This window comes from Propithecus coquereli, unplaced genomic scaffold (assembly GCF_000956105.1).
Source record: "Propithecus coquereli isolate 6110/MARCELLA unplaced genomic scaffold, Pcoq_1.0 Scaffold789, whole genome shotgun sequence".
Classification (NCBI taxonomy): Eukaryota; Metazoa; Chordata; class Mammalia; order Primates; family Indriidae; genus Propithecus; species Propithecus coquereli.
In genome coordinates this window covers 534,336-561,712 of record NW_012154051.1, presented here as the reverse complement: position 1 = coordinate 561,712, position 27,377 = coordinate 534,336, and the positions used below count along the sequence as shown (strand labels likewise).

At 45.7% G+C, this 27,377-nt stretch overlaps 1 protein-coding gene across 2 annotated transcripts in view; it reads right to left on the bottom strand.

The window, feature by feature from the left end:
- Nucleotides 1-669: 669 nt before the first annotated feature.
- LOC105825188 (chromosome unknown open reading frame, human C12orf49) overlaps nt 670-27,377 on the bottom strand; it is a 131,327-nt gene continuing 104,619 nt past the window's right edge. For both annotated transcript variants that reach the window (XM_012662891.1, XM_012662890.1), the window contains exon 6: nt 670-860. In XM_012662891.1, the coding sequence (XP_012518345.1) occupies nt 720-860 (141 nt within the window). In that variant the 3' untranslated portion in view covers nt 670-719. The remainder of the gene's footprint in view (nt 861-27,377) is intronic.

Genomic DNA, 27,377 nt, shown 5'->3' with positions numbered 1-27,377 from the left:
CAGCTCTGGGACCAGTTATTTCATCATGGCCAGAAGAAGGGGAGACTCTGTTAATAAAAAAAAAAAAAAAAAAGAGGGCTGGGAGGGGGACTAAAAGGTTCACAAAATAATAGAAGTAATAGGCAAAAAACAGTCCTCAAAAGGAACAGAGACCAGGCAGCTCTGGAAACCCAGAGGAATCAGGAGACAATCTCTTTAGGGCATAGATGACTGAGCAAATGAGCTCATTAGTTCTAAGCCCGGGGAGTCCTTCAAGACTCAAATTTCTGGGAGAATATATCTGACTTAGCCACAATCCTAGACTTACCTCTTGGCCACGGGAGGGCAAGACACTTTGGTTAATGGCACTGCCAAGATGGTGTCCGATGGGGGAGGATAGATCTCTGAAACAAAACTGGGTTCTCTTTCCAGAACAAAGGAGACTGGCTGCTTGGCAGGCAAAAAACAACAGGAACACATTACAAAATGTTTACTAAAGCACAAAATCTTTGAGTAGAGATGGCTTTTGAATTCACAGCCTTGGGGTTTCTTTTTGCTGTTTAACCACTAGACTGGGCATAGATCCCTTCTTTCCCCTGATAGCCCTACAATCCCCACGACACAGACAGACTTTCTCCACCCTTCCACTTTGTGAACATATAGGAAATACAAACTTTTCATCGGGCCAGACACACCGGTTTAGGGCTTGTCAGGAACAGATTCTCTGAGTCTGCTGACGTTCAACGAAGACTTCCAGAGAATAAAACTCGCTTGGGGCTGAAGGGCAAGCTTGAACCTGCGTCCTGGAAACTGCACATGAAACAAAACGTGTTCGTTCTTCTTCCACTACTCATAACCACCGGGAGTTGGAAGCTCCTTGTCTGAAAGAGAATGTTGTGTTTTGTGTTTCAGGAATGAGTTTGAGGTGGCTGCGGGCTAGTTTATTAAGCAGCTTAATTCAACCAAATGTATAGACAAACGCACCAGCAGGTAAGAGAGTGAGATGTTCTCCGCCTAGATTGTTCTGAGGAAATTCCTCTGCCCCCACTGTGCCTCGACACTAATCAGATTGTGTGTGTGTGTGTGTGTGTGTGTGTGTGCCCGTGTTAAACCTCTACAAAGCTAGTCACCCAAGGTCATTAAAATTTCCACAAACGTTGTTTTCTTGTACGATCATACCCATTTCAGAGACGGAAAATTTGAGGTACACTACATGGAACTGTGAGTCAGCGATAAAACCAAGAATTGCATTCAAGATAGCAGGATAGAACTTTCCCCGTATACCTTGAGAAAGATTTTGAAAGAAAGAGAAATGGAAACAGAGAGGGAGGGGCGGGGAGGGAGGAAGGCATGAAAGAAATGCAAGCTAAGTCTTTGGCTAATTAACATTTTCAAAGGTGCCTGACTTAGGGTGTTGGGAGATGGTGCTCCCACGAGATCAAGATTCATGATAGCCGGGTAAAAGCACATCACATCACACGGCTAACTTATCTCTCCAGCTTTGTTTTTTTTAGCTATGTCCACTGTCAGGTTCAACTTAGAAAGAAATCTTTTCATTCCTCGTGGGAATTTTTCTTTCCCAAGAAAGAAACCGTGGTACTCTCATGCCGATGGAGAAAAGACCAGAATGAGGTTATAAAATTAATTCCTGGGAGGGTTTTAGTGACTTGTATCTTGTCGACTGTTTGATAAAGTTTTGTTTTGTTTATTAAAGGCTGCAGAGAGAGAAGAAAATGGAACTTAAAACCCTTAGAGGAGGAATGATAAACTTTGAAGCTCATCTCCTAGGCCAGTGGGAAAGAGATTTGGGGATTAGGAGAAACCTTCCAGGGAAATGTCTGGAGCCCATGAGGTCTTTAAAGGGACAAACGATCCTGTTCCTCGTTGTATTTCTGATGCCTGCTCCATACTAGGTATTCAGTAAATTACTTGTTGAACAAAAAAATGATCAAGTGGGTGAATGTGAATCTCCAGTCACACCTGCCCTACGTATTCACCAAACCAGACTCCAATGCTTTGATAATGCTTTGCCCGTTTTTTCCATTCTTTGTGGCAACTCTCTCTGACTGTTTTACAGCAATGGATCTGAACCTTTTGTAGACAGTGAGCTCCTCGAAAAATCTGCTGAAAGCAACGAGTCCTGTTCTCAAAAAATGCAGGGGCACACACAAAATTCTGCATGTCCTTTCAAGTGGTGAGCAATCACCTTGAACTTCACCTGTGGCCCCAGCCTAACCATCTCTGGATCTCTTCCCACTCTTCTCCCCAACTTCCCTGTCTCCCTTCCCCACAAAGTTATTTGCTCCTTCACTGGGTCCTCATGGCACTTTCTTTTCTTTTTCTTTTTTAGCTTAAAACATTCATTCTGCTCACAAATCTGCAATTTGTGCAGGGCCTTCAGGGTGCCCTTTCTCTGCTCTACTGCAGGCGGGGGCTGGAGTCACTGGAAGGGTCACTGCATGGTTTGAATACGTCCCCCAAATTTCACGTGTTGGAAACGTAAATCCCTAAATTCATATGTTGATGGTATTTGGAGGTGCGGTCTTTGGGAATTAGGATTAGATAAAGTCGTGGGGTGGGGCCCCCAGGATGGGACTGGTGGCCCTATAAGAGGAGGAAGAGACACGTGAGCTGACACACTCTTGCTCTGTCACATGCGATGCCTTCTGTCATGTTATGACAGAGCAAGAAGGCCCAGATGCTGGCACCTTGATATTGGACTTCCCAGTCTCCAGAACTGTAAGAAACAATTTTTTTTCTTTTTGTAAATTACCGAGTCTGTGGCATTCTGTTATAGCAACAGAAAAGGGACTAAGACAGTCCCTCACTCACCTGCCCAGAGGTTGATGCTAGAAAGACCTAAACAGCTGGGAGCTAAAATAGCTGGGGTTCCTCGGACATCTCTTTCTGTTTCTGTGTGGTCTTTCCACGCGTTCTCTGTGGCATATCCAGGGCTCTTTAAACATATCTTTCCTATTACTTAATACGCAACGTTGTCGTGATTATTTATGTCTGTTGATTGTGGCAATTTACATATGTCTGTTTTTTCAGCAAGACTGTAAGTCCTTCTGGGACAAGGATCATAACTTGTTCATCTTTATTTAGCACCTGCTAAATGCACATAAGTAAGCATTTAATATATGCTAGTTGGAATAGGCATATAGGTGTGTAGTTATTTTATTATTATGCTCCACTACATTTCAAAAAAGAATTAGAAGAATTAAAAATGTGAAACAAGGAAATGGGGATAAAGTGAAAATAAAGGTAAGAAAATATATTAAAATAAAGGATATATACATATATATACACACACACACACACACATACATATGCACACATACATATATACACACATTATGGAGTTTATTTCATTACTGGCAGTGGCCCAGAAATCTGGTTTGAGAATCCTGGCAAAAAGGGCAAAGAAGGAAATATAATTAGTTAAAAGTCCATAGTGTTAGATACAGATGGTCTTCGACTTACAATGGCTCAGTTTACTATTTTTCGACTTTGCAATGGTGCAAAAGCAATATGCATTCAGTAGCATCTGTACTTCGAGTACCCGTACAGCCATTCTGTTTTTCACTTTCAGTACAGCATTCAATACAAGTGAGATATTCAACACTTTCTTATAATACAGGATTTGTGTTAGATGACTTTGCTCAACTGTAGGCTCCTGTAAATGTTCTGAGCACATTTAAGGCAGGCTAGGCTAAACTATGATGTTTGATAGGTTAGGTGTATTAAATGCATTTTCGACTTACAATATTTTCAACTTACAATGGGTTTACTAGGATGTAACCCCCTCACAAATCAAGGATCATCTGTATAAGGAAACTGATCATTCAGGAAAACACAGCTTATTTATTAGTAATAAGGTATAAAAGAAATGTTTTTCTATTGGTTGCAATTTTATTGCAAACTCCCTGTGATAAAAATAATAGCAAGATTATACAATGAGTTCTCTATAATGTCCCTCAATTCAGGTTAAGGGAAGTTCAATATAAGCAAATCTATAAGTGACCAAAACAAAGGGCTTAAAGCTGCGATTCTCTATGAGTCTGGTTTTATCTATTTGAGACTGTCTAGTCTAGCTTTTTCTGAAAGGTACACCATAGAATACCAATCTTGGAGAAGCTCTCCCCATAATGGGTTCTATGGTTGAGGAAATGTAGGAAACCCACCCATGTCTTCTTCTTGGAACTGCACAATGAACAGTAGCATTTTAAAGGCTCTGAGAAGTCCTGCAATAAAGAAACCCAGCCTTCCAAAGTTTGACTACTGCAGTACAAGAACCTAAGGATAGTCTCCAAATGGGACCTAGTTCCACTGATCTACCACATAATGAGTTTTTCCTTCTCATGAGAATAGGTAGGAGTAACAGACTACTATTCTTCAGCAAGGTGTGCTGAAATCTCCCTCCTTTGTCCTTTCCTGAAAGAAAACAGGAAGTGAACAAAGTAATATTTGCAAATCTCCTGTTTAAACCACTTTTGTTTAAGATCCTGCTTGCTTGCTGTTTTTCATAGGTATGTCAACAACAACAAAAGATTAGGAAGAAACTTGTCCCTTCAAATTCCAAAGAAGGTAAAAGGAAGGTATGATTGAATGTCATGACAAGCTCACAATTTCTGCCCCTGAGAAAAATAGAAAGGGGTCATCTCTATAGATGTCAGACAAGACCCCATCCCGAAGTTCTTTATAACTCTGAGCACTAAAAGATCCAACACTTGTTGAGGTCAATCAGAAAACCAAAGAGTTGCACCTTCAGCAGATTACCGGGAGCAGTGAGGACAATAACTGTCTGTCTTGGCATTGCATATGAAAAGAAATAAAGGATATCTGTTATTCTTGGTCTGGTTCCTGTCTGTTGGTACACTAACATTTTCATCTCAAAAGAATCAAAGTTTATCTAGTCCGAAAAGGGAAGGCATGGCTCAGTTTGGCACACTGTAGAACAATCCCAGAGTCTTCTCTTCACAAAGCACTGGTTAATATCCTACTTAATATTCTATGGAACACACTGCAGAAAACTGTCATTAAGTAAATGGAGGGACCGCAGTCTTTAGGTTACTGATTCTCAAGCTGGGTTCCATGGAACACTAGCGGTTCTCAGAGTCCCAGAGGCTGCTTAGAGAGCAATGAAGAAGCCCTTGGCAGGCAGAGGTCTGGGCTTCTGGCTCCAACTCAACACTCTTTTGTCTGCATAAAAACTAGTTCACAAAAAAAAAAAAAAAAAGTTTCTGTTACTTAAAATTAGAAAACATTTGAGAACCATTGCTTTAAACAAAGCTCCATATAAATTATTTTTCCCAGCTGAAGTTCTGATAAGCATTGCAAGGCAGTGTTAGTTATACTCTTAGCAAGAACCTGGGGGAAGAAATTGAATTTCTTTTTAATCGAAAGCAGAGCCATGGTAAGACATACCATGCCCAAATAAAATATTTGCAACTATGTAATTAATGAAGGGTCAATAGCCTTCATTTATAAAGCAATCATACGAATTAAAAAGAAAAAGACCAATAACCCAGTAGAAACATAGGCCAAGGCTATACAGCATTCACGGAGGCAGAAATGCAAATGGCCAATAAACATATGAAAAGATGCTCGGCCTCACTTGTCAGGGAAATGCAAATGAGAACAAAGAGATACTATTTTTTACCCATCAGATTGGCAAAAATGGAAAATATGCGTAGCAGCCAGAGCTGGTGAGGGTATAAGAAATCCAGTTCCTTCAAACGCCATTGGGGGAGGCTTATAAATTATTATAACATTGTGGAAAATCAACTGTTGGTATTTTTGAAAATTTAAACTGTGACCCAGCACTCCTACTTCTGGGAATATATCCACCAGAAATGAAAATGCCAGTATATAAAGATATAAATATATCAAGAAGTTTATTGCAGCACTGTTTGTAATAGTTAAAAAAAACAAAACCCTGTAAACAGTCTGAACGTACACTAATAGAAAAATGGTTGAACAAATCACGATATATATATATTAAGGAATACAGTGCAGCTATTAAAAATTATAAAATAAATCTATACATGCGGACAGGGAGATAGCTCTGCAACACCTTGTTAAATAGAAAAAAAGCAAGCATGATCCCATTTTTATTAAAGAAAGAAAGAAAGAAAAAAGAAAAAGAAGGTCAAATCCTGAAAGTGAGTTTCTATATGTTTTTATAAATGAAGAGAACAGTAAGGAAACATTTATTTCGAATTCTTAACAGTGACTGCGTCAGGGAGTTGGGTTGGAGCCGAGTAGAGAGACAATTTTATTTTAGACACTTCTTTATTGTTTGAATTGCTACAAAAGATATACATTGCTTTTGTAATTCAAATGATCAGTATTTTAAAAAACAGCATTAGGAAAGGAAATTCAAAGCAAATCAAATTACTTTGACAATCACCCAAAGGCAGGGATGGAGTCTTAAAGAAGCCAACTGGGGTTTGTGTCTAATGGAAGGCCCCCCAGCTATGCATGGGGGTCGGTCAAGGGGATGCCTTCCAATAGGGTCAACATTTTCCCTGAAAAACAGTCCTGACTCTTTAATATCTGCAGAAGGCTTGAATGAGACCCCAAAATGATATACTACAAAATGGGGATCAGCAAATGTTTTCTGTAAAAGAACAGATGGTAAATATATTAGGGTTTGTGGGCTGTAATACTTACAATCTCTGTCACAACTACTCAACTCTGTCGTTGTAGCACAAAACAGCCTTAGACAGTGTAAGTGAATGGGGATGGCCATGTTCCAATAAAACTTTATTTATAAAGCAGGTCACTGACCAGATTTGACCCAGGGGCTATAGTTTCCTGACCTCTGCTATAAAACATGGGCATAATTATCTTTTAAAAGCAAACTTTTAAATTGCAGTATGTATAAGATGCATATAAGTATACAAATCCAATTAATTTATACAAAGTGAATACATCTTCATAACTGCCACCCAGATCAAGATGTAGAACATTGCCAACACCCCAAAAGTGTTCATCATGTACCTCCAAGTCATCCCCATCTACCCCATCAAAGATAACCACTGATTTGACTTCCCCTAATTCATTTTGATTGGTTTTGAACCTTATGTAAATGAAATCATACAGCACGTTCTTTCACTCAATGATATGTTAGATCCACCCACGTGATTGGGTGTGTCCAACTTCATTGCTATATAGCGTTCCACATGAAGTGTTGCATTTATAGCATTGTATGAATGTGCCACATTTCATTTATCTGGTCCACTCTGACGATATTTGGGCAGTCTCTAGTTTGGGGCTATTACAAATAACGTCACTATGAACTGCGGTCCCCAACCCCCAGGCCACAGACTGGTACCGGTCCGTGGCCTGTTAGGAACCAGGCCACACAGCAGGAGGTGAGTGGTGGGCGAGTGAGCGAAGTTTCATCTGTATTTACAGCTGCTCCCCATCACTCACCGTCCCCTCTGTCCCCAGTCTGTGGAACAATTGTCTTCCATGAAACCGGTCCCTGGTGCCAAAAAGGATGGGGACCGCTGACTATGAACATTCTTGACCATGTCTTTGGTGCCCACCTTTACACATCACTATTAGGCATATTTATGGAGTGTGTGTGCTTATGTTCAGCTTTAGTAAACACCACTAAACAGTTTTCCAAAGTGGTTGTCCTAATTTGGACTCCGACCATCCGTGTTTGAGAGGCCCAGCTGCTCTAAGCATTACCAACACTTGGTATTACAGGTTTCATTTGTGTTTGTTTGTTTGTTTATTTTTTGTAAATTTAGCCCTTCTTGCCTGTGTATGTGTAAAATTTATATAGAGTAAGGTGCAAAAATTTTAGGTATACAGCTAAGTTTTATTTACATACATACAAATTCTCACTGTGGTTTTAAGTGCATTTTAATTGACTAGTAATGTTGACTCCCTTTTGAGAAATGTATTGGCCATTCGGGTTTCTCTTTTGTGAAACGCTTATTTGTGTGTTTTGCCTATTTTTTTAAAGAAATGGGATTGTTTGTGTTGGAAACACAAAACACAAAAGTTTGCAGGTATTTCTTAAGTATTGTGAATCCGAGCCCTCTGTTTAATATCTTTAGTCCAACTATCATCTCTCATCCTGTGGTTTGCATTTTCATTCTCTTAATGGGACATTTCGACGAACAGAAGCTCTTAATTTTAATGAGGTTCAATTGATCAATGGTTTTCTTTATGGTTAGAGTGTTTTTGTGTCCTGTTTTAGAAATACTTCCCCATCCTCAGGACATGAAGATGTTCTCCTGTGTTGTATCACAGAAGCCCGATTGTTTCAGTTCGCACTTCTGAGCCCACAGCCATCACAATAACTATAAACAGGAACGTCTAATGGGTAGGCACCACCCATGGCAATATTTCCAGTCCCGTATAGTCTTCCAGAACCTTGTCATCGCCCATCAAGAGGTGGAATCTATGTCCCCTTCCCTTCAACCTGGCTGGCCTCTGTGACAGAATACAGCAGGAGTGACACAGCATGACTTTCCATAGGCCATACAAAGTGACAGGGCTTCCACCCCACTCTCTCCTTCTCTCAGGACACATGCTTTGGGTGCACTGACTGCCACGTAAGAAGTCCACTTCCCCTAATGTCACTCATGTGGAAAGAGCACATGGGGATGGAAAGAGACACCCCACGAGCCCACTGTTTCAGCCCCCAGCTGTACAAGTCTTCCCCATCCACACACCAGATGTGAGCATGAAGAAGCCTTCTAGATGACCCCAATGGTAGCCACAGGACACACCCTGAGCTAGAACTGTCCAGTCAAGCTGCTTCCAAATCCCTAACTTACAGAAACTGTGCATGATGACAAATGACCATTGTTTAAGCCACGACGGTTTGGGCTCATTTGTTACATTGCAGTAGATGATCCAACAGCAAGAAGGAAGGACAGCTGTCTCTCCTACCTCTAATTTGGATGGGGGCATGCTGGTCTCCACCCCTGCTGCTCCTTTCAAGTGTGTGTTTGCAACCTCCAAAGGCAAAGGAGGCCTTGACTTTCCTTCTAGAAGCCTCTCTACGTAGTGCCTATGCAAATAGCAGAGCACATTCAGGAAAAGGGAAGGAGTCCCGGAGATGAAAGAGTTGGGAAAGCTGAGATAAGAAAGATAAGAAGTCTTTCTTGGAAACTCTTGAAGGGTAGTGAAGTCTTGGTGCACATCCAGAGGGGAGAGCAGGGGACACTCCCTGAGTCAGAAAGGTAAGATCCACAAGGGGGCTGGGGGAGCCCCTCCCTCATCCCACAGAGGAAACACGGCGGTTTCGCAGAGATTCCCTGGCCCTGGAGCGCCTGCCACTCAGCTCTGGCTCCAGGGTGATTTAGCAGCTCAGGCTCATTCTAACCTAACCGGGCCCACCCGACACAGCCCAGGGGAACAGACAGTTCTACTTACTAGTGGTTGAAATGGAAGAGGCAAATCCAGGTGGCTGTTTCATTAGCAGGACGATACTTTTCACTTTTTAAACACACGCTTAATATGCTAATGGAGGCAATAACACCCACCTCGATCCACAATCATGTTATTGACTTGTTAGCTTGTTTAGTCCCTCTCCCCACCCCCACCCCGCCAGCCCAGCTACAGGAGATCAGAGACTTTGCGCAGCCGGTGCATGCTGTCTCCCCGCACCTCGCCCAGTGGCTGGCAGAGAGCGGGCCCGGGGATTATTTCCTGAATGAATGGATGAGTGAATGAACGAGGGAGTGAATAAATGATACCAGCAGCCTTTAATGAGTGCCTCCCTGGTGCAGGCACTGGACACGATTCCATGTCCTCCCTCAGCCTTGCCGCGGGTGGTTTCCTGGTCTTCCAGAAGTCAGAAAACTTGCCCAAAGTCCTAAAGTCACTAAAGGGGACGAATCTTATTTCAAACTCAGCCTGTCTGACTCACACACTTGAACTCTTTCCTCCTAAGCACACTCTTAGCTACTCTTAGCCTGCGGGGAGTCCACCCACACTTTTTCCTTTCTTAAGATAAGACTAGAGTGTTTTCACAAGGGCCTTGGGCAGCGAGAGCCAAACTCCTAGCTGGTGTGCTGGGCGTGGCTCAGGCCCCAGAACACTGACACAGTCCAGGGGTTCCCTTCCCATTTCTGTGGCCTGGGAACTTGGAGGAAAGGACAATTAAATTAAAGGGGTCAGGGCAGGAGGAGGAGGGTGGGGAGATGGTGGCCAAATCCAGAAAAGGCCAGATTTCAATTTGCATAATAATTTTGTTACCAACAATGGGCACGCAGGACATCTATTTAAAGGCTGTAATGTTAATTTAATGGGAAAAAAGCTAATACAATTCTCCCAGAATTTTTCAATTAAATTAATGTGATGGGCTTTAATGGATAGCTTAAGTAGAGAGCGTGAACAGGAGAAATATTGCATAAATTATACATACATTTCTATATATGCTGCCCGTATATATAAGCTCTCTGCTCTAAGGTTTTGACATATGAGAGGCCTTCTGTTTAAATCTGGCAACCAGTTATGACTCTATTTCAATTAAAGTGACCCTTTTATCATTCAAAGAAGGGGGGATGCTCCTCCCCGTGGAGTTTCAACACACCCCTTCCCTTCAACGACACACCAGAAGATTCCAGTCTTAAAGAAACAGAAGGCTAGCGGAACAATAACCCGTGATAACACACACATGCACAGAAAAGCCAACGATATGAGAAATCCTTTGATGCAGAATCTTGTTCCTCTGTCTCCACTCCCTCAAGCCATCTGATAGAGCAGTAAATAAAATGGACTGAGTTTCAACAGCCCCTCTATTTTTTCGAGCACGTGTTCATTCATGTTCTATTCAGAAAATGTTTATGGAACACTCACTAAATACTGGACATTGTTCTAGGTGCTTCTAGGAATACTGCAGTGAACAATCAGCCACGAACACTGCCCATGTGATATTCTCACTCCTCGTCAAGTCTACAAAACCTTGCTGATTTGGTCTCATAGAAAAGGCAGGAAACATTCAGGTAACCTCTTCATGCCTCCATTTTATTATTTTATTTTATTTTTTAACTCCATTTTATTTTATTTTGTATTGTTTTTAAATTTTTAATTATTATGGATACATGCCTCCATGCCTCCAGGCCTCCATTTTGTCCCTTGTGAAAAAAAAGGTAACAACTGCAGTAGCCATAAGTCAGTGTCCAAGATGGCCCCTGATCATCTCACTGCCTGGTGTTCACACCTTTATGTAGGACGCTGTAGAAATGGGGGAGTGTGACATCTAAAGCAAGGCCATAGAAGACACTGCACCCTCCTCTTTGCTCTCTCTTGGCGCCTTTGCTCTGAGGGAAGCCGACCGCCATGTTGTGAGGATGCTCAAGCAGCGCTACACGGAGGCCCCTGTGGGGAGGAACTGAGGGCTCCTGCCAATGGCCAGATCATCTTACCAAGAGCCACATGAGTGAGCCACCTTGCGGCAGAACCTCCAGCCCCATTTGAGCCTTCAGATGAGACTGCGGCCCAGCCCACGTCTCACCTGCAGCCTCGTGAGAGATCCGAAGTCTGAACCACCCAGCGACGCCATTCCCAGATTCCTGACCCACAGAGACTGCTTGAGGTAATAAATGTTTATTGTTGCTTTAAGCACCAAGTGTCAGAGTAATTTTAACATACCAATAAATAACAGATACAATATTCTCCCTTTCCAGCTGGCCCCAGGTGAAATTGCAATGGAGACAAAGTAGGTCCTCTCTTCAAGGCACCACACCTGCCTAACTTTGAGTGTCACCTGCCTCGTTCCTAAGGCCGCATGCACCTCTGCTCCCTTGTGCAAGCTTGGAGCTAATATATAGGCTCCAAGTTTAATATGACCAGTCTCAGAGGTACTGTCATTTTAATTAAAGTCTCTTGAAAATCAAAAAGGATTTCAGGCCCAAAGAAATTCATTTCTCCAGGTAAAATCTCAGGAAACCAGGAAGCTATTAGGTGACAGAAGCTCCCGGGGATCCTCAAATCACATCTCCAGGGATCCGCCCTTTTTCCTCAATCCCGAGCATGTCAGCAGCCTAAACAAAAAGGACACGAGTGCTAACATCGACTAATTTCCAGTTTTTTAGCATCGGTCTGTTTCCATGGGCTATGTTTCTCCCCTCATAAGCTGCGATGGTTCATGAATTGCTGATAGGGAAAACAAAAAAGCTAAGTGAGGTTTCCATTGATTAACTCCAAAACCAACCAACGGTGAGTGTCCACGAAGTGCTGGCCACATCAGCCCACGGAGCCTGCCGTGGACTCGCACAGAGCCCTGGGTGGGAATCTCAGCTCTGCCACTTACTGGCTACATAAGGATGAGCAAGTCCATCGACCTCTCTGAGCTTCGTGGGGATATCAATAGCTGTCTCCCAGCCTGGCACGTAGGAGGAGTCGAACGCACGCTTGCTGCTGCTCTTGTATGGCGCCCCGCGGAGAGCGTGGCAGAGGCAGCAGGAAATAGCGTTTCTCCTCAGCATCCAGCGAACTATTTAATTTAACCTCACAAGGGCCGACACCTAAGGGAGATGGCGGGTCTGCAGCACTAGATGGTGAGCGCTTTCTGTCCAGCGAGCCCAGCTACAAATAAGCCCATGCCTGCCAGCGCAGGTGGCTCTCTCTCTGCTGATTTCCCGAGAGGGTGTCCCTCCGAGACTGCTGTGTTGGCCCCTTCCCCGGGAGACAGGAGGGTGACAGCAAGGTGACTGGGGAGCCACAGCTCCTTAGAGGAGCAGAGCGCTGCTCTCCCTGGTGGGATCAACTCTGATCTACAGCGGAGGCAGGTGGAGAGCTTGAGTCTCTAAGAGCAGCACATTTAGGGAAGTCACAGTGGGGCTGCCTCCGGAGTAGAGTACACGACTCTTGGTTTGTACGAGTCAGGCAAAGAGAGCTGCTTTTCTCCACAGAGCCGGAAGGATGTGACCCAAGGGCTACCCCAGCCATCTTCACCGCCACGTAGACAAAGTCTGCAGGAAGAGAGAGGGGCACACAGCTTCTACTTCTTAACCGTTTCCTTCTCTTTCTGAGCAGACACCTGGACCCTCATCCTCTGCAGCATGGTGTGTCACTATCCTCAGTGATAAACAGCAGGAACGGAATGGAAACTCACTAGGCAGAGGAGCCTCAACTCCTCTGTGTGGTAAAAGCAAGTGAATAGGGACTGTCACAGAAATCAGGTAGCCAGACAATGAGAGTCACCAGTCAGCCATGTTCCCTTGATAAGAGCTGCTCTTGGCTTCTATCGAGGAGCAAAGAGGTTAAGAGTGAGCAGTGATCAAGACAGCATCCATCAACTGGTCCCTCCATCCATGCATCCATATATCAACTCTTCCACCCATTCATCCAACCACCCATGCACGTGCTCATCCATCAATCCATCAGTCTGTTCTTCCAGTCAGCCAGCCACTCATTCATCCGTCCATCACCCACCCATCCACCCATCCATCCATCCATTCATCCATTCATCCATCTACCCATCCATCGTATCCATCTATCCCTCCAACCATCCAACCGTTCACTCACTGGTTCAGCAAACTGTTTGGAGTAGCCTCCACATCCCTGGCCCTACAAGAGATCCCAGTCCAATGGGCGTTTATGGCAAGGCTGCTCTGCGCTTGCTCTGCTAGATGCTGAGGATACAAAGGGAAATGCACCAGGGTCCCTCAAGGAGTTTGCGATCTGGTTGTGGTGGGGAGTAGAAAATTCAACATCCGGCTGAGTGAGGAAAGAATTAGAGAAGCACAGGCGGGGGGCAAACAGCCCATGGTTCAGACTGGCCACCACAGGGGGAACAGGGCTCCCCAGAGCCAGTCTGCGTCCTCACTCCATCACCGCCTTACGTAACTGCGTAATTGGTGAGGAGTCAGTGACTTGGGAACAGAGCTAACCCATCATGTGGACAGTCGTTGGGGTTCAAGTGAAGCTGCCTCCCCACCTGCTCCAGGCCTGGCCAAGCAGAGAACTGGTGGGCTCCGGGATGGGCTCTGGGATGTAACCATTGACCTGGGGACCTCGGCTGGGGACCTCGGCTGGAGCCTGGGGAAAAGGACAGAGTCTCCTTCCAATGCTGATGAGCCTGGAGCTGCCGGGACCCATGCTTCCCGCCATGAAGGGAGAGGGTGTCTGAGAACGATGCCAGTGCTGGGGGATTGTTGCCAAGAGAAGGAGAGAGAGGGAAGAGGGCACCGGTTGAGCTCCCGGATCCTGCTGTGCCAAAAGCCACAACAGAGCCCTCGCCTGAGACAGGAGCCAACGAACCCTTCTTTTGGCTTCAGCCAGTCTGCGGTGGCTTCCTTCACAAACTTGGGGACATTCCGAAAGGAGACCTGTGTCCTTAGAAGTAGCAATTGCTTTGCCAGGAAACTTGGCTTGCAAGTTGGGAGACATGGTGGGGGAGTGGCGGGTAGATGGGTAGATGGATGGATGGATGGAGTGGATGAGTCGACAGATGCTGTCTTAATTATCAGTTGCAGCCTCCTATGCAAGGAGCAGCCCCCGTCCAGGGCAGACAGGCCTCACTGATTCTCTCACTTGGGAGACAATTGACCTGGAGCTTAGTTTCAGCCGGGCCTCTAACCTGCTGTGTCACCTTGAGCTGGACACTGTCCCTCTCTGGGCATCAGGCACATCAATTATAAAGTGAAAGAAGCATAAAAGATCACGTTTCTTTTTTTTCTTTTTTTTTGAGACAGAGTCTTACTCTGTTGCCCTAGCTAGAGTGAGTGCCATGGCGTCAGCCTAGCTCACTGCAACCTCAAACTCCTGGGCTCAAGCGATCCTGCTGCCTCAGCCTCCCGAGTAGCTGGGACTACAGGCATGCACCACCATGCCTGGCTAATTTTTTCTATATATTTTTAGTTGTCCAGATAATTTCTTTCTATTTTTTTAGTAGAGACGGGGTCTTGCTCTTGCTCAGGCTGGTCTCGAACTCCTGAGCTCAAACAATCCGCCCGCCTCGGCCTCCCAGAGTGCTAGGATTACAGGCGTGAGCCACCGCGCCCCGCCAAGATCACATTTCTTGAAGCGTAATCAGAACAGTAATCCTTTGGGATATACTGGGGGGAAAATACTGTGTGTGAGCACACACGCTTGGGATTTGTTATGGGTTGAACTGTGTCTTGCAAAAGATGTATATTGAAGTCCTAATTCCAATACTTCAGAATGTAACCTTGCTTGGAAATAAGATCACTGTATTGGTTAAGATGAGGTCATGTTGAAGTAGAGTGGGCCCCTAATCCCATATGACTGGTGTCTTTACAAGAAGACGGCCATGTGACAACAGAGACATGCAGAAAGGACACCGTGTGCCGACGATGATGTAACAGAGATTGGAGTGATGCAGCTGCAAGCCCAGGAACGCCAAGGATTGCTGGCCACCACCGGAAGCCAGGGACGGGCAAGGAAGGGTTTCTCTATAGGTTTCAGAGGGAACGTGGGCCTGTCGTCACCTTGATTTTGGACTTCTGGCCTCCAGAACCGCGAGACAATAGGTTTCTGTTGTTTTGAGTCCCCGGTGTGTGGCGCTTAGTCACGGCGGCCCCAGGAGACTAACGCACGAGTCAAGGATGTTTGCTAACGCCGCCGGCCGTATCCCTCCAGATCCGCCACGCGCGCTCTCGTATTAAAGGCTCTGCGACGCCCTCCAGTAAAGACCCATTTCAATGCGTCTAATCCAGCATTTCCACAACTTCTTTGATGCCTCCTAAGATTGGATGATCTCTAAGATCTTTCTCAACTGTGATTGTGTAGGATGCTCTTAACCTAATCATCCGAAAGGAAACCAGGAAGGGGACAAGCGATCCACAGGGGTAAGTCTGGTCGCACGTTTATACTTTGTATGTTTTTAACTTTTGAAAGAATCCATGTAGGTGGTTTACAAATATTCAAACAGTACAAAAAGCCATAGAGTGAAAAGAAATCTCTCTCCCCCACACCTCTCCCCCAGGGCCTTCGCAAGACACGGCTCCCAATTTTCTTATTTATTCTCCCAGAGATAATTCGACACAGATATAAGCATGTATATAGATACGCTCCTTGTGTCGCACAAATGGTAGTCTACTATATTTATGGTTTTCTACAGCACTTTTTTAAAAAAATTTAACTTAGAGATTTCTGTATCATCGGTACAAATCTGGTGCTCAACCTCGGGACTAGTGACATTTTGTTCTAGATAATTCTGTGTGGTAGGGGTGTCCTGTGCACGGTAGGCTGTTAAGCTGCACCCCTCGTCTCTGCCCACTGGATGCCAGCAGCATCACTCCCCCCCATCCAGTTGTGACAACTAAAAATGTCTCCAGACATTGCCAAATGTCCCCTGGTGGGTAAAGTCACCTCCAAGTGAGAACCATTAATATAGATCTAACTCATTCTCCTTAAGGGCTGTCCCATCTCTGGTGTCCAGGGGCATCATGGTTCATAATTCACATAACTAGTCCCCTGTTGGTAGATGTTTGTTTCTGGTCTTTGGTTAGTATAAACAACGTTGTAATGAATGTCCTTATCCATGTGTCTTTGGCACACAAGTAAGTTTATCTGTAGGATAAACTGTAGGACATTGTCTCGCTCACCACTCAGTAAATATTGGTTAAGTAAGCATGTAAATAGAAGAGAAGCATGTGCACTGAGTGCTTCTGGTTCCTATCTTTTCCATCAAGTGGGGAAATCCTACCTATGGTTGGAGAAAATGAGGCCAACATACAGAGAGAAACAGAATCAGGAGCTAAAGTTCTCCTTTAAGCTCCTTGATCCAGCTGTGCCTGAAGCCACTCTACTCCTGGATCTGCCCATGCTGTGATCCAGTGTGTTCTCTTTTTGGCTTAAGCCTGTTTGACTTAGGGTTTTGTAAGCTACTACTCGAAGACTCCTGGGTATGAACAGAAGCATTACTCCTCCAAGAAGCCTGTCCTGACTCAACCCTCCCTTTGGCTCCCACAGACCCTGTGCTGTCTGCGTTCAGCCAAGTATATCCTCTATGGGAGTCACTGTCTCCTCATCAGTCTCTGTACCCCCAGCACCTGGGTCAGAGTGGGTGCTCAAAAGGATCTGTTGAATGAATGAGATCAACTCACAGATGCAACTCACAGCCTCAAAGCTTCTGCTAAGTGGGGGTTCAATAAATCCATGCAAGGAGCCTTCTGGCAACTGGGAGAATTTTCTTAACTTGACTCAGGAAGTTCTGCCAAAGGAGCAAAACAATACTTGCTCCAGGGCACTGGGCTGCGTGACAAAGGGAGGAGTTCCTGGGGGGGCAAAGAGGGGCTATCTTCCAGGAATCCCTGCCATCCGAGCTGCAGGCTGGACATAGCTGGGCAAATGGTGCAATGGCCCCTGACGTCTCTGACGGTGCTTAAACTTTCCACTCACTTCCGGAACAGGTTTGGCTTCACTCAGAGCCATCTACTTGAGCAAATCATGCCCCAGCTGCCACACACAAAGCAGGCTATTTACAGAGTGAATGTTTACAATGCACTCTCAGGGCCTTGGACAGGAGCCCCTGCACAAGTACGACACTTTATGGGCCAGCAAGAAGTGACAAGCACCTCCCTGAATGGCTTCCAATCTGTAAAGTGGCCCAAATTCACACCAATTAACACAAGGGGATCCCAAAAGACTGAGGAGGGAGGGAAGCAGAAAACATGCATATCTAAGTGCCGGGCACATGCACCTGCATGCCACACTGACCAATAAATGAGCACCTACTATCTGCCAGGCCCTGTTCTAGGCCCTGGGTGCTCAGTAGTGAACAAAAGTTTTCATTCTAATGGGGGAGGGGTAGAGATAAATGAGTTGTTTCAAATGCAAATTTCAAAGGAGAACAATGAAGATGAAATAAAGAGGGACTTTGGGCTCACACCTGTAATCCCAGCACTTCGGGAGGCCAAGGCAGGAGGTAGGAGGATCATTTGAGGCCAGGTGTTCAAGACTAGCCTGGGCAACATAGTGAGACCCCATCTCTACAAAAAACAGTTTTTTAAATTAGCTGGGTATGGTGGTGTGCACCTGTAGTCTCAGCTACTCGGGAGGCTGAGGCAGGAGAATCACTTGAGCCCAGGAGTCGGAGGTTGCAGTGAGCTATGATCATGCTACTGCACTCTAGCCTGGGTAACAGAGCAAGACCTACTAAAAAAGAAAAAAAAGAGGGTTCTGGGTGGTGCTTCTTGAGGTGGGAAGTCACTTCTGTTACTCAATCCTCTCAACCACAGGACGTCATGGTCCCCACTTCATGGAGAAGAATGCAGCTAAGAGAACACAGTGACCTGCCTCCGTCACTTACGGAAAGAGCAGACTGTGTTTTGGGTACCCAGGATTTGTTTTAATCAGGGGTGATAAGCCACACAGACACAGAAATAACAGCCATGAAGGAAGAGTTTATCATGTGCACACAGCCCTGGAAACAGGAGGCCACGATAGGCGAGGCTCAGGGGGCAGCCCCAGGGTCGGTCAGGAGACAGAGGGAAGGAGGGAAACGTGGGCAGGAGCCTTTATTGTGGTTTCCACAGGAAGGAATAAGCAAGGCAGGGCAAACGGGTTCAGGACTGGCTTGTTTGAATAATTTCAGTGGGCTCTGGGGCATAGGGGCTGTCCCTAATTGTCTGGTCCCTGGCGCAGGGGTGATTAGGGCAGGTGGATAGTAGCCCGGAGACTAAGGTTCCAATAAAGGAGGCTGTTAGGAGTCTGGGCTCTAGATTGGAGGGTTTGCATTTGTGAGGCATGCTCTTCCGGTGAGTTGTTTACTGTCTCCAGGAATTGGCTGGCCCTGGGAAGGGCAGTCCCTTCCATGTCCACAAGGTCCCCAGATGTCAAAGCATCAGAACACAGAAAACAAAAGACACGGTCGATATGCAGACCCAGCATGGAGCTCCAGCTGCCCTTGGGTTGCCTGCAGTCACCACTTGGACCAAGACCCTGGAGGACCCTAAGAGATCCTCCACTTGCAGGGAGAATGCAACAGGTTGGCCTCAACTACAAATAGAAAGAGAAATGCTCTGCTTTTGTGTCACGTAAGACACTCTCTTGGCACGGGCTCATGAGTCCTCACAAGCCTGCGGACAGAAGGGTAAAATGAGGTATAGAAAGGCACTTAAACTGTGGAGCTGATGAGAAAGAAAATGCATTTGTGTCCAAATATGCAAGAGTTCTTTCATTTTCTTATAAATTCTCCCCCATTTCAATTCAGAGTTTGTTACTGAGGGTGGGAAGGGTGTCCTTGATTAAAACAACAAAAATACTGTTTTCAAAAATGTCGCTGGCTGGTGCCCATGTTGTTTTAATTTGCTGGGACCAGATTGTCCAGCCCTCATGGATTTGATCCCAGACAGGCTAGCTTGACTTACTCAGAGAAAAACTCTGTTTTTCAGCCACAAACTGTACCCCTAACCCTGGCCAAATGTGTTGCAATCCTTGCTAAAGGTCCCAACAGTGGTTGTCCAGGAATTCCAAGCCCGCTTTCTGAATCTCATCTCCAGACCCTCCTTGCATGTCCTCCACATGCCACTGGCCCCTGGAGGAACCACCCTGATTAGAGACCACAAAGCTGGTCTAGGCTTAGCCTCACAGTAAAACTAGAAAAGGTACAAGTGTATGGCAGGTACTCTATAATTTTTTGCTGAATGAATGAGTGAATGATTGGATGGGTGGATGAATGGATGGATGGATGAATGGATGGACAGTCGGACAGGGGGACAGGTGGGGAGATAGGTGGGTGTGTAGATGGGTGAGTGGGTGAATAAATGGGTGAATGGGTGACTAGGTGAATGATTGGATGGGTGGATGAAGGGATGGATGGATGGGTGAATGGTTGAATGGATGGGTGGCTGGGTGGGAGGATGGGTGAGTGGAGGGATGGATGGATGAATGGGTGGATGGGTGGATGGGTGGGCGAATGGATGGATGCATGGATGATTGGATGAATGGGTAGATGGATGAATGGATAGATGGATGGATGGATAGATGGTCTTACTGACGATAAACCTTGTACATTTCAGGATGAGCTTCAGAACTAAGAGACAGAGCGCATAAAGATGAATGTTTTGGAGCCAGACAGATCTGGGTCTTTGAATTAAATTATCTACTTTGTAGAGTCAGAAGAAAGGTAATACATGCACCAAGCATAGCACCTGGCCAGTGGACGTGCCAGCAACTATTATCATGGACAAGGGTGAAGCCTGTTGTGATCTAAAGGATATTGACAAAATAGCCTTCTGCTGAAAATGTCTCTGGTCCAATCCTATCCCCAACCTTATTTCTTGCCAAAATGATATAGGTACAAAAATTTCTATCATCAGAAATTCAGACCTTCAAGAATCATAAAAAGAAATATAATTGGTCAATCATATGGGAAAAGGTTCAAACTCACTAGTAATCAAAGACATGCAAATTTAAATATATAGATATCAAATTGGCAAATTTTCTTTTTTTTTTTTTTTTTTTGAGACAGAGTCTCACTGTGTTGCCCGGGGCTAGAGTGCCGTGGTATCATCTTAGCTCACAGCAACCTCAAACTCCTGGGCTCAAGCGATCCTCCTGCCTCAGCCTCCCAAGTAGCTGGGACTACAGGCATGCGCCACCATGCCCGGCTAGTTTTTTCTATATATTTTTAGTTGTCCAATTAATTTCTTTCTATTTTTAGTAGAGACGGGGTCTTGCTCTTGCTCAGGCTGGTTTCGAACTCCTGAGCTCAAACAATCCGCCCGCCTCGGCCTCCCAGAGAGCTAGGATTACAGGCATGAGCCACCGCGCCCGGCCGCAAATTTTCTTTTTAAATTAAAAAAACAGTTTGGCAAAGTGTTCAGAAAAGGAGACCCCTATATAGTATTTATGGGACTATTTGTGACAACCTTTCTCGGTAGCAATTTGGCAATTTGTACCAAGAGTCTCAATTAAGTCACATCCTTTAACCCATTAATCCTACTTTTAGGGATGTCCCCTAAAGAAATAATCAGGGATGTGATCAAATGTTTAGGTACAATTGATTGCAGTGCTATTTATATTACCAAAAAAAAAAAGGGGGGGGTGGAAATGACCCTTCCGTGTTCAACTGACTTAAATCAAGACAGCACCCATCAAAGCATGCATGCATCCATAGATCCATTCATTCATTCTGCAAATATTTTTTGAGTACCTACTATGTTTGGCCCTGTGAGGGATTTCCAATTCAGTGGAATTTGTGACACACCTATATTAATCCAGCCAAAAAATAGAATTTTTTACAAAATATTAAATGACACTAAAATGCTTAAAATGCAATGTTAACAAAATAAGTACAATATGAAATTTTACATACAATATGACCTTAATTATTATTATGTGTACACACACACATACACACACACAAAAGAGGGAAATACATCGAATACATCAAAATGCTAACTGTGGTGATGAGTTTCAGTGATTTTTATTTTTCCCTATTTATAAAACTTTTACACTGAGCATGTCAGAAAATAAAGCTATCAGAGTTTTTTTCTGAATTATTTGAAAGTTTTTACAATGAACATTAATGATATAATTAGAAAAAAAGCCAGGCATGGTGGCTCATGCCTGTAGTCCCAGCTACTAGGGAAGCTGAGGCAGAAGGATCACTTAAGGACAGGAATTCAAGACCAGCCTGGGGAATATAGTGAGACTCCATCTCTAAAAATATTTTTAAAATTAGCCAGGCCTAGTGGCATGTGCCTGTACTCCCAGATATTGGGATCGTTTGAGCCCAGAAGTTCGCGGCTGCGGTGAGCTATGACTGCGCCATTGCACTCCAGCCTGGGCAACAGAGTGAGACCTCAACTCTAAAAAACAAAAACATAAGAAAAAAGAATAAAGCTATTGTCACTGAGAAAAAAATAAAACTAAGAAAATCAATTAAGCCTTTGGATTGGCTCATACAATCTTCTATTCAACAAACCTTTACCAAGAACCTACTCTGCACCAGGCACTGTGCTAGAGATGACAAAGATACAGGCTCCAATCTCTGGACACTCATGCCAAGGGGCAACTAAGATGCAGCGTCCTCACTTTTATAAGATAAGTACATATGTAAGTGAAGGAGTTTGGCCTGGGCTTATCAAGGGAAGGGGACAGGAATGAGGTCCCTGAAGGCAGAGAGGTAAAGACATTAAGCAAAAGCAAGGACTTGGGTGTCATCATGAGAGACCCAAGATGAGAGAGTCGAGGTCTCTAGGGACTCCTGAACTTATAATCTATGGGGCTCAGGATTCACCCAGGCCTGAGAACCAGATGTAGCCTGCAGACCTGTTTTGTTTGACCTGCATCATTTTACAGTTTGAACCACTCCTTATAAAACTCCAGATTCCTGGCTTCTTGAACATCTGGCAATGCTGGCCCGATTCCTTCCAGGCCATGAGCAGCTGTAGCTGAAAGGCAGCTGCACCCTTGGCCCCGTCTCTCCTCTTGACTCCCTTATCTTACGTCTGGCCCCTGTAGGCATCGAGCTGGCAATTCCTGATCTCCCCCAACCCCGACCCTTGTACAGATAAGGCAGCTGAGGCCCAGGGAGACACGTGGCTTGTCCAGTGTCACCCAGCTACATTGTCACCAAGCAGGACCCCAATCAAGAGCCAGATTCAAAGCTGCTTCTTCTTCCCTTCCGTGGTCCCAACTAAAGTTCTGACCTTGGCTCTCATGTAAAGATAAAACAGAATTTTAAACATCTTCACAGCTGATTGGCAATATTTTAATTGTAATTCTTCCTGCAGAGACATATAGAAATATCATTGTGAGTTTTCAAGATATTTTTCCTTTAGAGTCTTGATGTTCCTTGTCATGTATTTGCCATGAGGATGGCCTGTTGGCCTTCAGGGGACATAAGTAAAGAAAGGACAGTGACTTTGTTTGCATGGCATTGCTGCTATACCCGAGTCTTTGACCCAGGAAATCCATAAACCTCACGGCCTCCTGGCATAGCAGGTATTCCTGGTCGCCACTTATCAGAGGAGGAAACTGCGGTTCAGAGATATTAAATGGCTTGCTCAAGGTCATGCAGCTCATGAACAACTGATTCCAAGGCCCCCTGCCCTCTCCTACACGCCTGGCTGCTCGGAGCCCATGATGGAGTAATTTGGATAGATCAATGCCGGGCCACGACTCTTAACCAAATGGCCAGCGCTCGGCTTTGGGCTTTGGCCTTTGTTCAAGTTCTACTGGGCTCGTGAAAAGAGTTTTTCCCAACTCTTTTCCTCTTCTCCAGTGAAATATTTCCATCCCCATATGGACTGGAACAGCTTTTTTTTTTCCCTAAAGGGCCACCTCTGTCTCCTTCATTTTATTGTTTTCATTTATTTGACTGCCTTGGAACGAGCCTGGCAACAGCGGCAGTACAGGGTGATCACGAAGACAGCCTCTCTTAAAAATGACCATGATCTCAGCTCTCCTCCCAACCCAGTGGAAACTGGAGCACGGCTCAAGGAGACGCTCTTGTCAGAGGATCCTGCTTACGGGCACAAAAGCGGGGAAATTTCAGAGCCAATCTGGGCCAGGGGAGGCCGGAGCTCGTGAGCTGGGCTTGAAATGATTCTTCCAGACTGCAGGGAAGAGAGAAGCCTGCCCGCCGGCCCGCCTGCCTGCCCAGAGGCAAACAGGAAATCCCAGAATTTATAGATGACCCCGTTACAAGGCAAATGTTTTGGAACAAATTGTTCTTCTTTTAAAGCCTTGTTTTCCACTAGTTTTTCTTTCTAGAACCCCCCCGTCCCCCCCACCTTCCACCTTCCCACTGTCCTTGTTAACCCGGGGCCATGGCGCCACCTGCTGCCTGTCGTGGGCGGCGGTACGCAGCTGGGACCCGGCCCTGGGTCCTCCCCCCACCTCCCCTGTCTCAAAATGGGTGGGAGAGTGGCTTTCTGGCTCCTGTCCCGTGGATTTGTGCTTAAGATCACGTACCAAGCCGCAAGAGAATTGCCTCTGTAGTTATGTGACCTGAAGACTCATGGCAAACTCTCCCCCTGCCATTGCTTGTCCTCTGAGAGAGCCAGAGCTCGCTGGCAGAAAAAGCAAGTCAGATGGCATCACTGTCCAAGACCAGGTCTCCACTCCCCGCAAACCAGCTATGCCAGCTTTAGCCAACCACAAAAGCCCAACAAGCCTCGATTTCTTCTGGACCCACTGCGGCTACTTGCCAGGTGGCATGGAAAAGAGACATGTGTGTGCCGGACCCATGGTAGATGTTTAAGCAACACGGGTATCCTTTCTCTCCCATTTGGAGAGTTGCTCATTGGGCAGAAACAGTGTGGAGGGTCTTAGAGGCAAAGGCTGGACCTCGGGAAAATGGCATTTTTCTCTCTTTACAAGAATGTAAGCTCCAAGAGAGCAGACCGCACCAGCGCACACAACAAACCTCTGCAAACCAGTAAAGGACACCCCAGCCCCCTGTTTACAAGCAGCGTGACCTTGGGCAAGCGCAGTGTCCTCCCTTGTATTTGGGGACAGGAATAGTAACCATACCTCAGAGGGTTCCTGTGAGGCATTAGAATTTAGCAAAGGGACCTGCAGGTAGAAAGTGTAGGATCGTACAGACAACCCTAGCTATACAATCATTATGATGAGACGAACACGGTGTCTGGCACATTATGAGCGTTTAGTAAGTATCTAAGGAATGAATGAATGAAAACCTCACAGAACATGGGTCAGAGGACTTTGATCAGTTACATTTCAGCCACCACCTGCTATGAGACATGAAGCATCACTGTGCCTCCTCTTCCTCATCCAGAAACCTCTCTTTGTTGCATATAGGACTCTGATCCGCACCTTGGTTTTTCCACCTGTCAAATGGGCATGGCATCCGTCTTACTTGTTGCTCAGGGATACGGAGGGGATCTGTTGAGTCATGTGTGGGTGGAACCGCTTTGAAAAGTTTAAAGAGCATGGGAAGGGAGGGAGGGAGTCTTTGTTTCCATTTAGGGCGGTTTCATGTGCCTGGTGGCTTTGCCTTCCTCCTTCAAGGGTCCCTGGGGCTCTCTGGGGTAAATGGGGTCCCTCCTGACACTAAGTGGTAGTCGTCACTTACTGGCAGCAGCATGGGGAGAATTTGACAAAGGCTGGGCTAATTAACTCCTTTGCTACTGGCACAAGTTGAACACACTTCAAGAAGTGGGTTCCCCCTCTGCGAAAGCTCCTTTTTTTTTTTAACGTAGGGGGCATAGGAGAGTGCATGGGGGGTCTCCAGTACGACACCTAATTGGGGTGACACACAGCCAGGTGGAGGCAGATCAGATGACATCAGGAAGTAAGACTGGGGCCAACTTGAACGCCACGCAGAAGTGTTCCAACCCAGTCCAGTGGGCCCTAAGGAGCCACAGAGGATTCATAAGCAGGCGAGGAGCATGCCCAGAAAGAAACTCCCTGCAGCGGCATGAGGGATAAATGACAGCGGGGACGACAAAGCTCCTCCTGGCCTAGAGTTAGGGTGACCAACTGTCCTGGTTTGCCTGGGACAGAGGGGCTTCCCAGGACATGGGATCTTCAGTTTTAAAATTAATGAAGTCCCAGAGTGAGCTGGTCACCCTAATTCAGTGTGAACTGCACCTTCTGGAGCTGTGCAAGACAGTGACACTAGCCCTGTAAGCCACACTTCCGCCAACCTCTCTGTCTCCTTACCCGGTTGCAATTCAATTCTATTCTGCTGAGCGACAACTAGTTTAGCAGATTAGCACATTGGAATGAACTGCACGCGTATTCCTTCCAGGTAATATTTATGCATCTAAACAAAGGTCTCCTGGAGACAATGTTTTAATCCAATGGAGTGACTCTAACAGTAAAAAATTTTAGCCCATGAGAGATGGGGAAGATTTTGGGGGGTGAGTGGGGAGTTGCCACATCACCGACATCACATCCTGTCAGCAATTATCTATTTTACTTTGCACAGAATCAGCTCTGTCTTCCTGGATCTCAGCTCACCAGCCTGCCCTGCCAGGCATGCCTGCAGGAGCCTGGGCTGCTTAAATATTCTGTAAATAATGCTGACTACAGAACTTTGAAGATAGACTCACCGAATCACGGCAATAGAATCACAGAATGTCAAAGGAGAAACAGATGCTAGACATCATACAGTCCAGGGTCAGAAAATACACTGAACTCACGCTGCCTCTTCCCCCTGCCGTGCCCATGGCAGACATCACTAATCAATCATGACACTGTCTAGCTGAGTCTGTTTGCAGCCTTAGAATCCTTTGAGGCATTCCAGGAAGCAGCTACCAATGATCTTGGATGTACTAATTATAGCTAAGGCTTTTTGAATACATTTACTATATTCCTTTTCCCACATCCTTTTTTATCATTGCCACTTTAATTGCTAACTGTTTGCCAGACACTATATCAGGGTTTCTCAGCCTCAAGCACCATGGACATTGGGCTAGATAACTTTTGGTGGGGGGGGCTGTCCTGTGCATTATGGGATGTTGAGCAGCATCTCTGGCCTCTACACACTAGGTGCCAGTTACAACAACCAGAGCTGTCTCTAGACATTGCCAAATGTCCCTGGGGCGGGGGAAGGAATGGGGCAAAATTGCTCCCGGTTTAGAACTACCAGTTTGCATATTATCTCTAATCTTCACAATGTGCCTCTAAAGCAGATTTTGTTGCATTTTTATTTTACGGATGAAGAAACTGAGGCCAAGAAGGAGCCAGAGCTGAGCTGGTAACAAAAGCAGGATGCAGAGCCCAAATTCCCTTCCTACAGCCGGGAAATTCCGTTTGGATCACGGTCTTAGGCTGCAAACTCCCCAGAGAAAGACTAGAACCTGGGAGGCTGAGAAAAACCAGATGCCTGGTCGAGGCTCCCGCACTGGACCAGGGCGCCGGAGGTAGACGGAGCCTGGTGCAGCGCGGCGCACACCGCACGCTCTTTTCCATCCTGCAAACGGCTCTGGGTGTGGAGACGGCCCAAGGAAGAGGCTGGCTGGGACCATATGGCGCTTGCCAGTGGCACCGAGGCTGTTAGAGGCAGTGGTGGCAATCCTACTAATAATACTTCCCTTCCCTCAAACATTGACAAGACTCTCCCCACTTCCCGGGGAGGCACATGAAATCTGGCCTCGCCTCCAGAGATTTGGGATTGAAAACCTGACAGTTTGGACGTACAGCCCGTGGGCAATGTTTCCCTTCTCCGGGGCTTGTGTCTGTGCCAAGAATTCCTAACAAAGGGGGAAAAGATTAATTAATTTTTAAAAAACCCATAAAAAATGCTCATGAAACTGACTAGTAAGAAACTGTCCATTATTTTTTTTTCCTTGGTAGTGATCAAATTGTCGCGCGTTCATACGCACATATTTTACAGACGTTCCATAAATCTTCCCGTTGTGCCTTTTCCCTGTAAGTAAGGTCCCTGGGGAAGTTATTGAGGCTTCCTCACTACATGTATTCAAGAGAAAATTGGTTGTAACACTTAGAGAAGGCGGCTGTCCGGGAGGGGG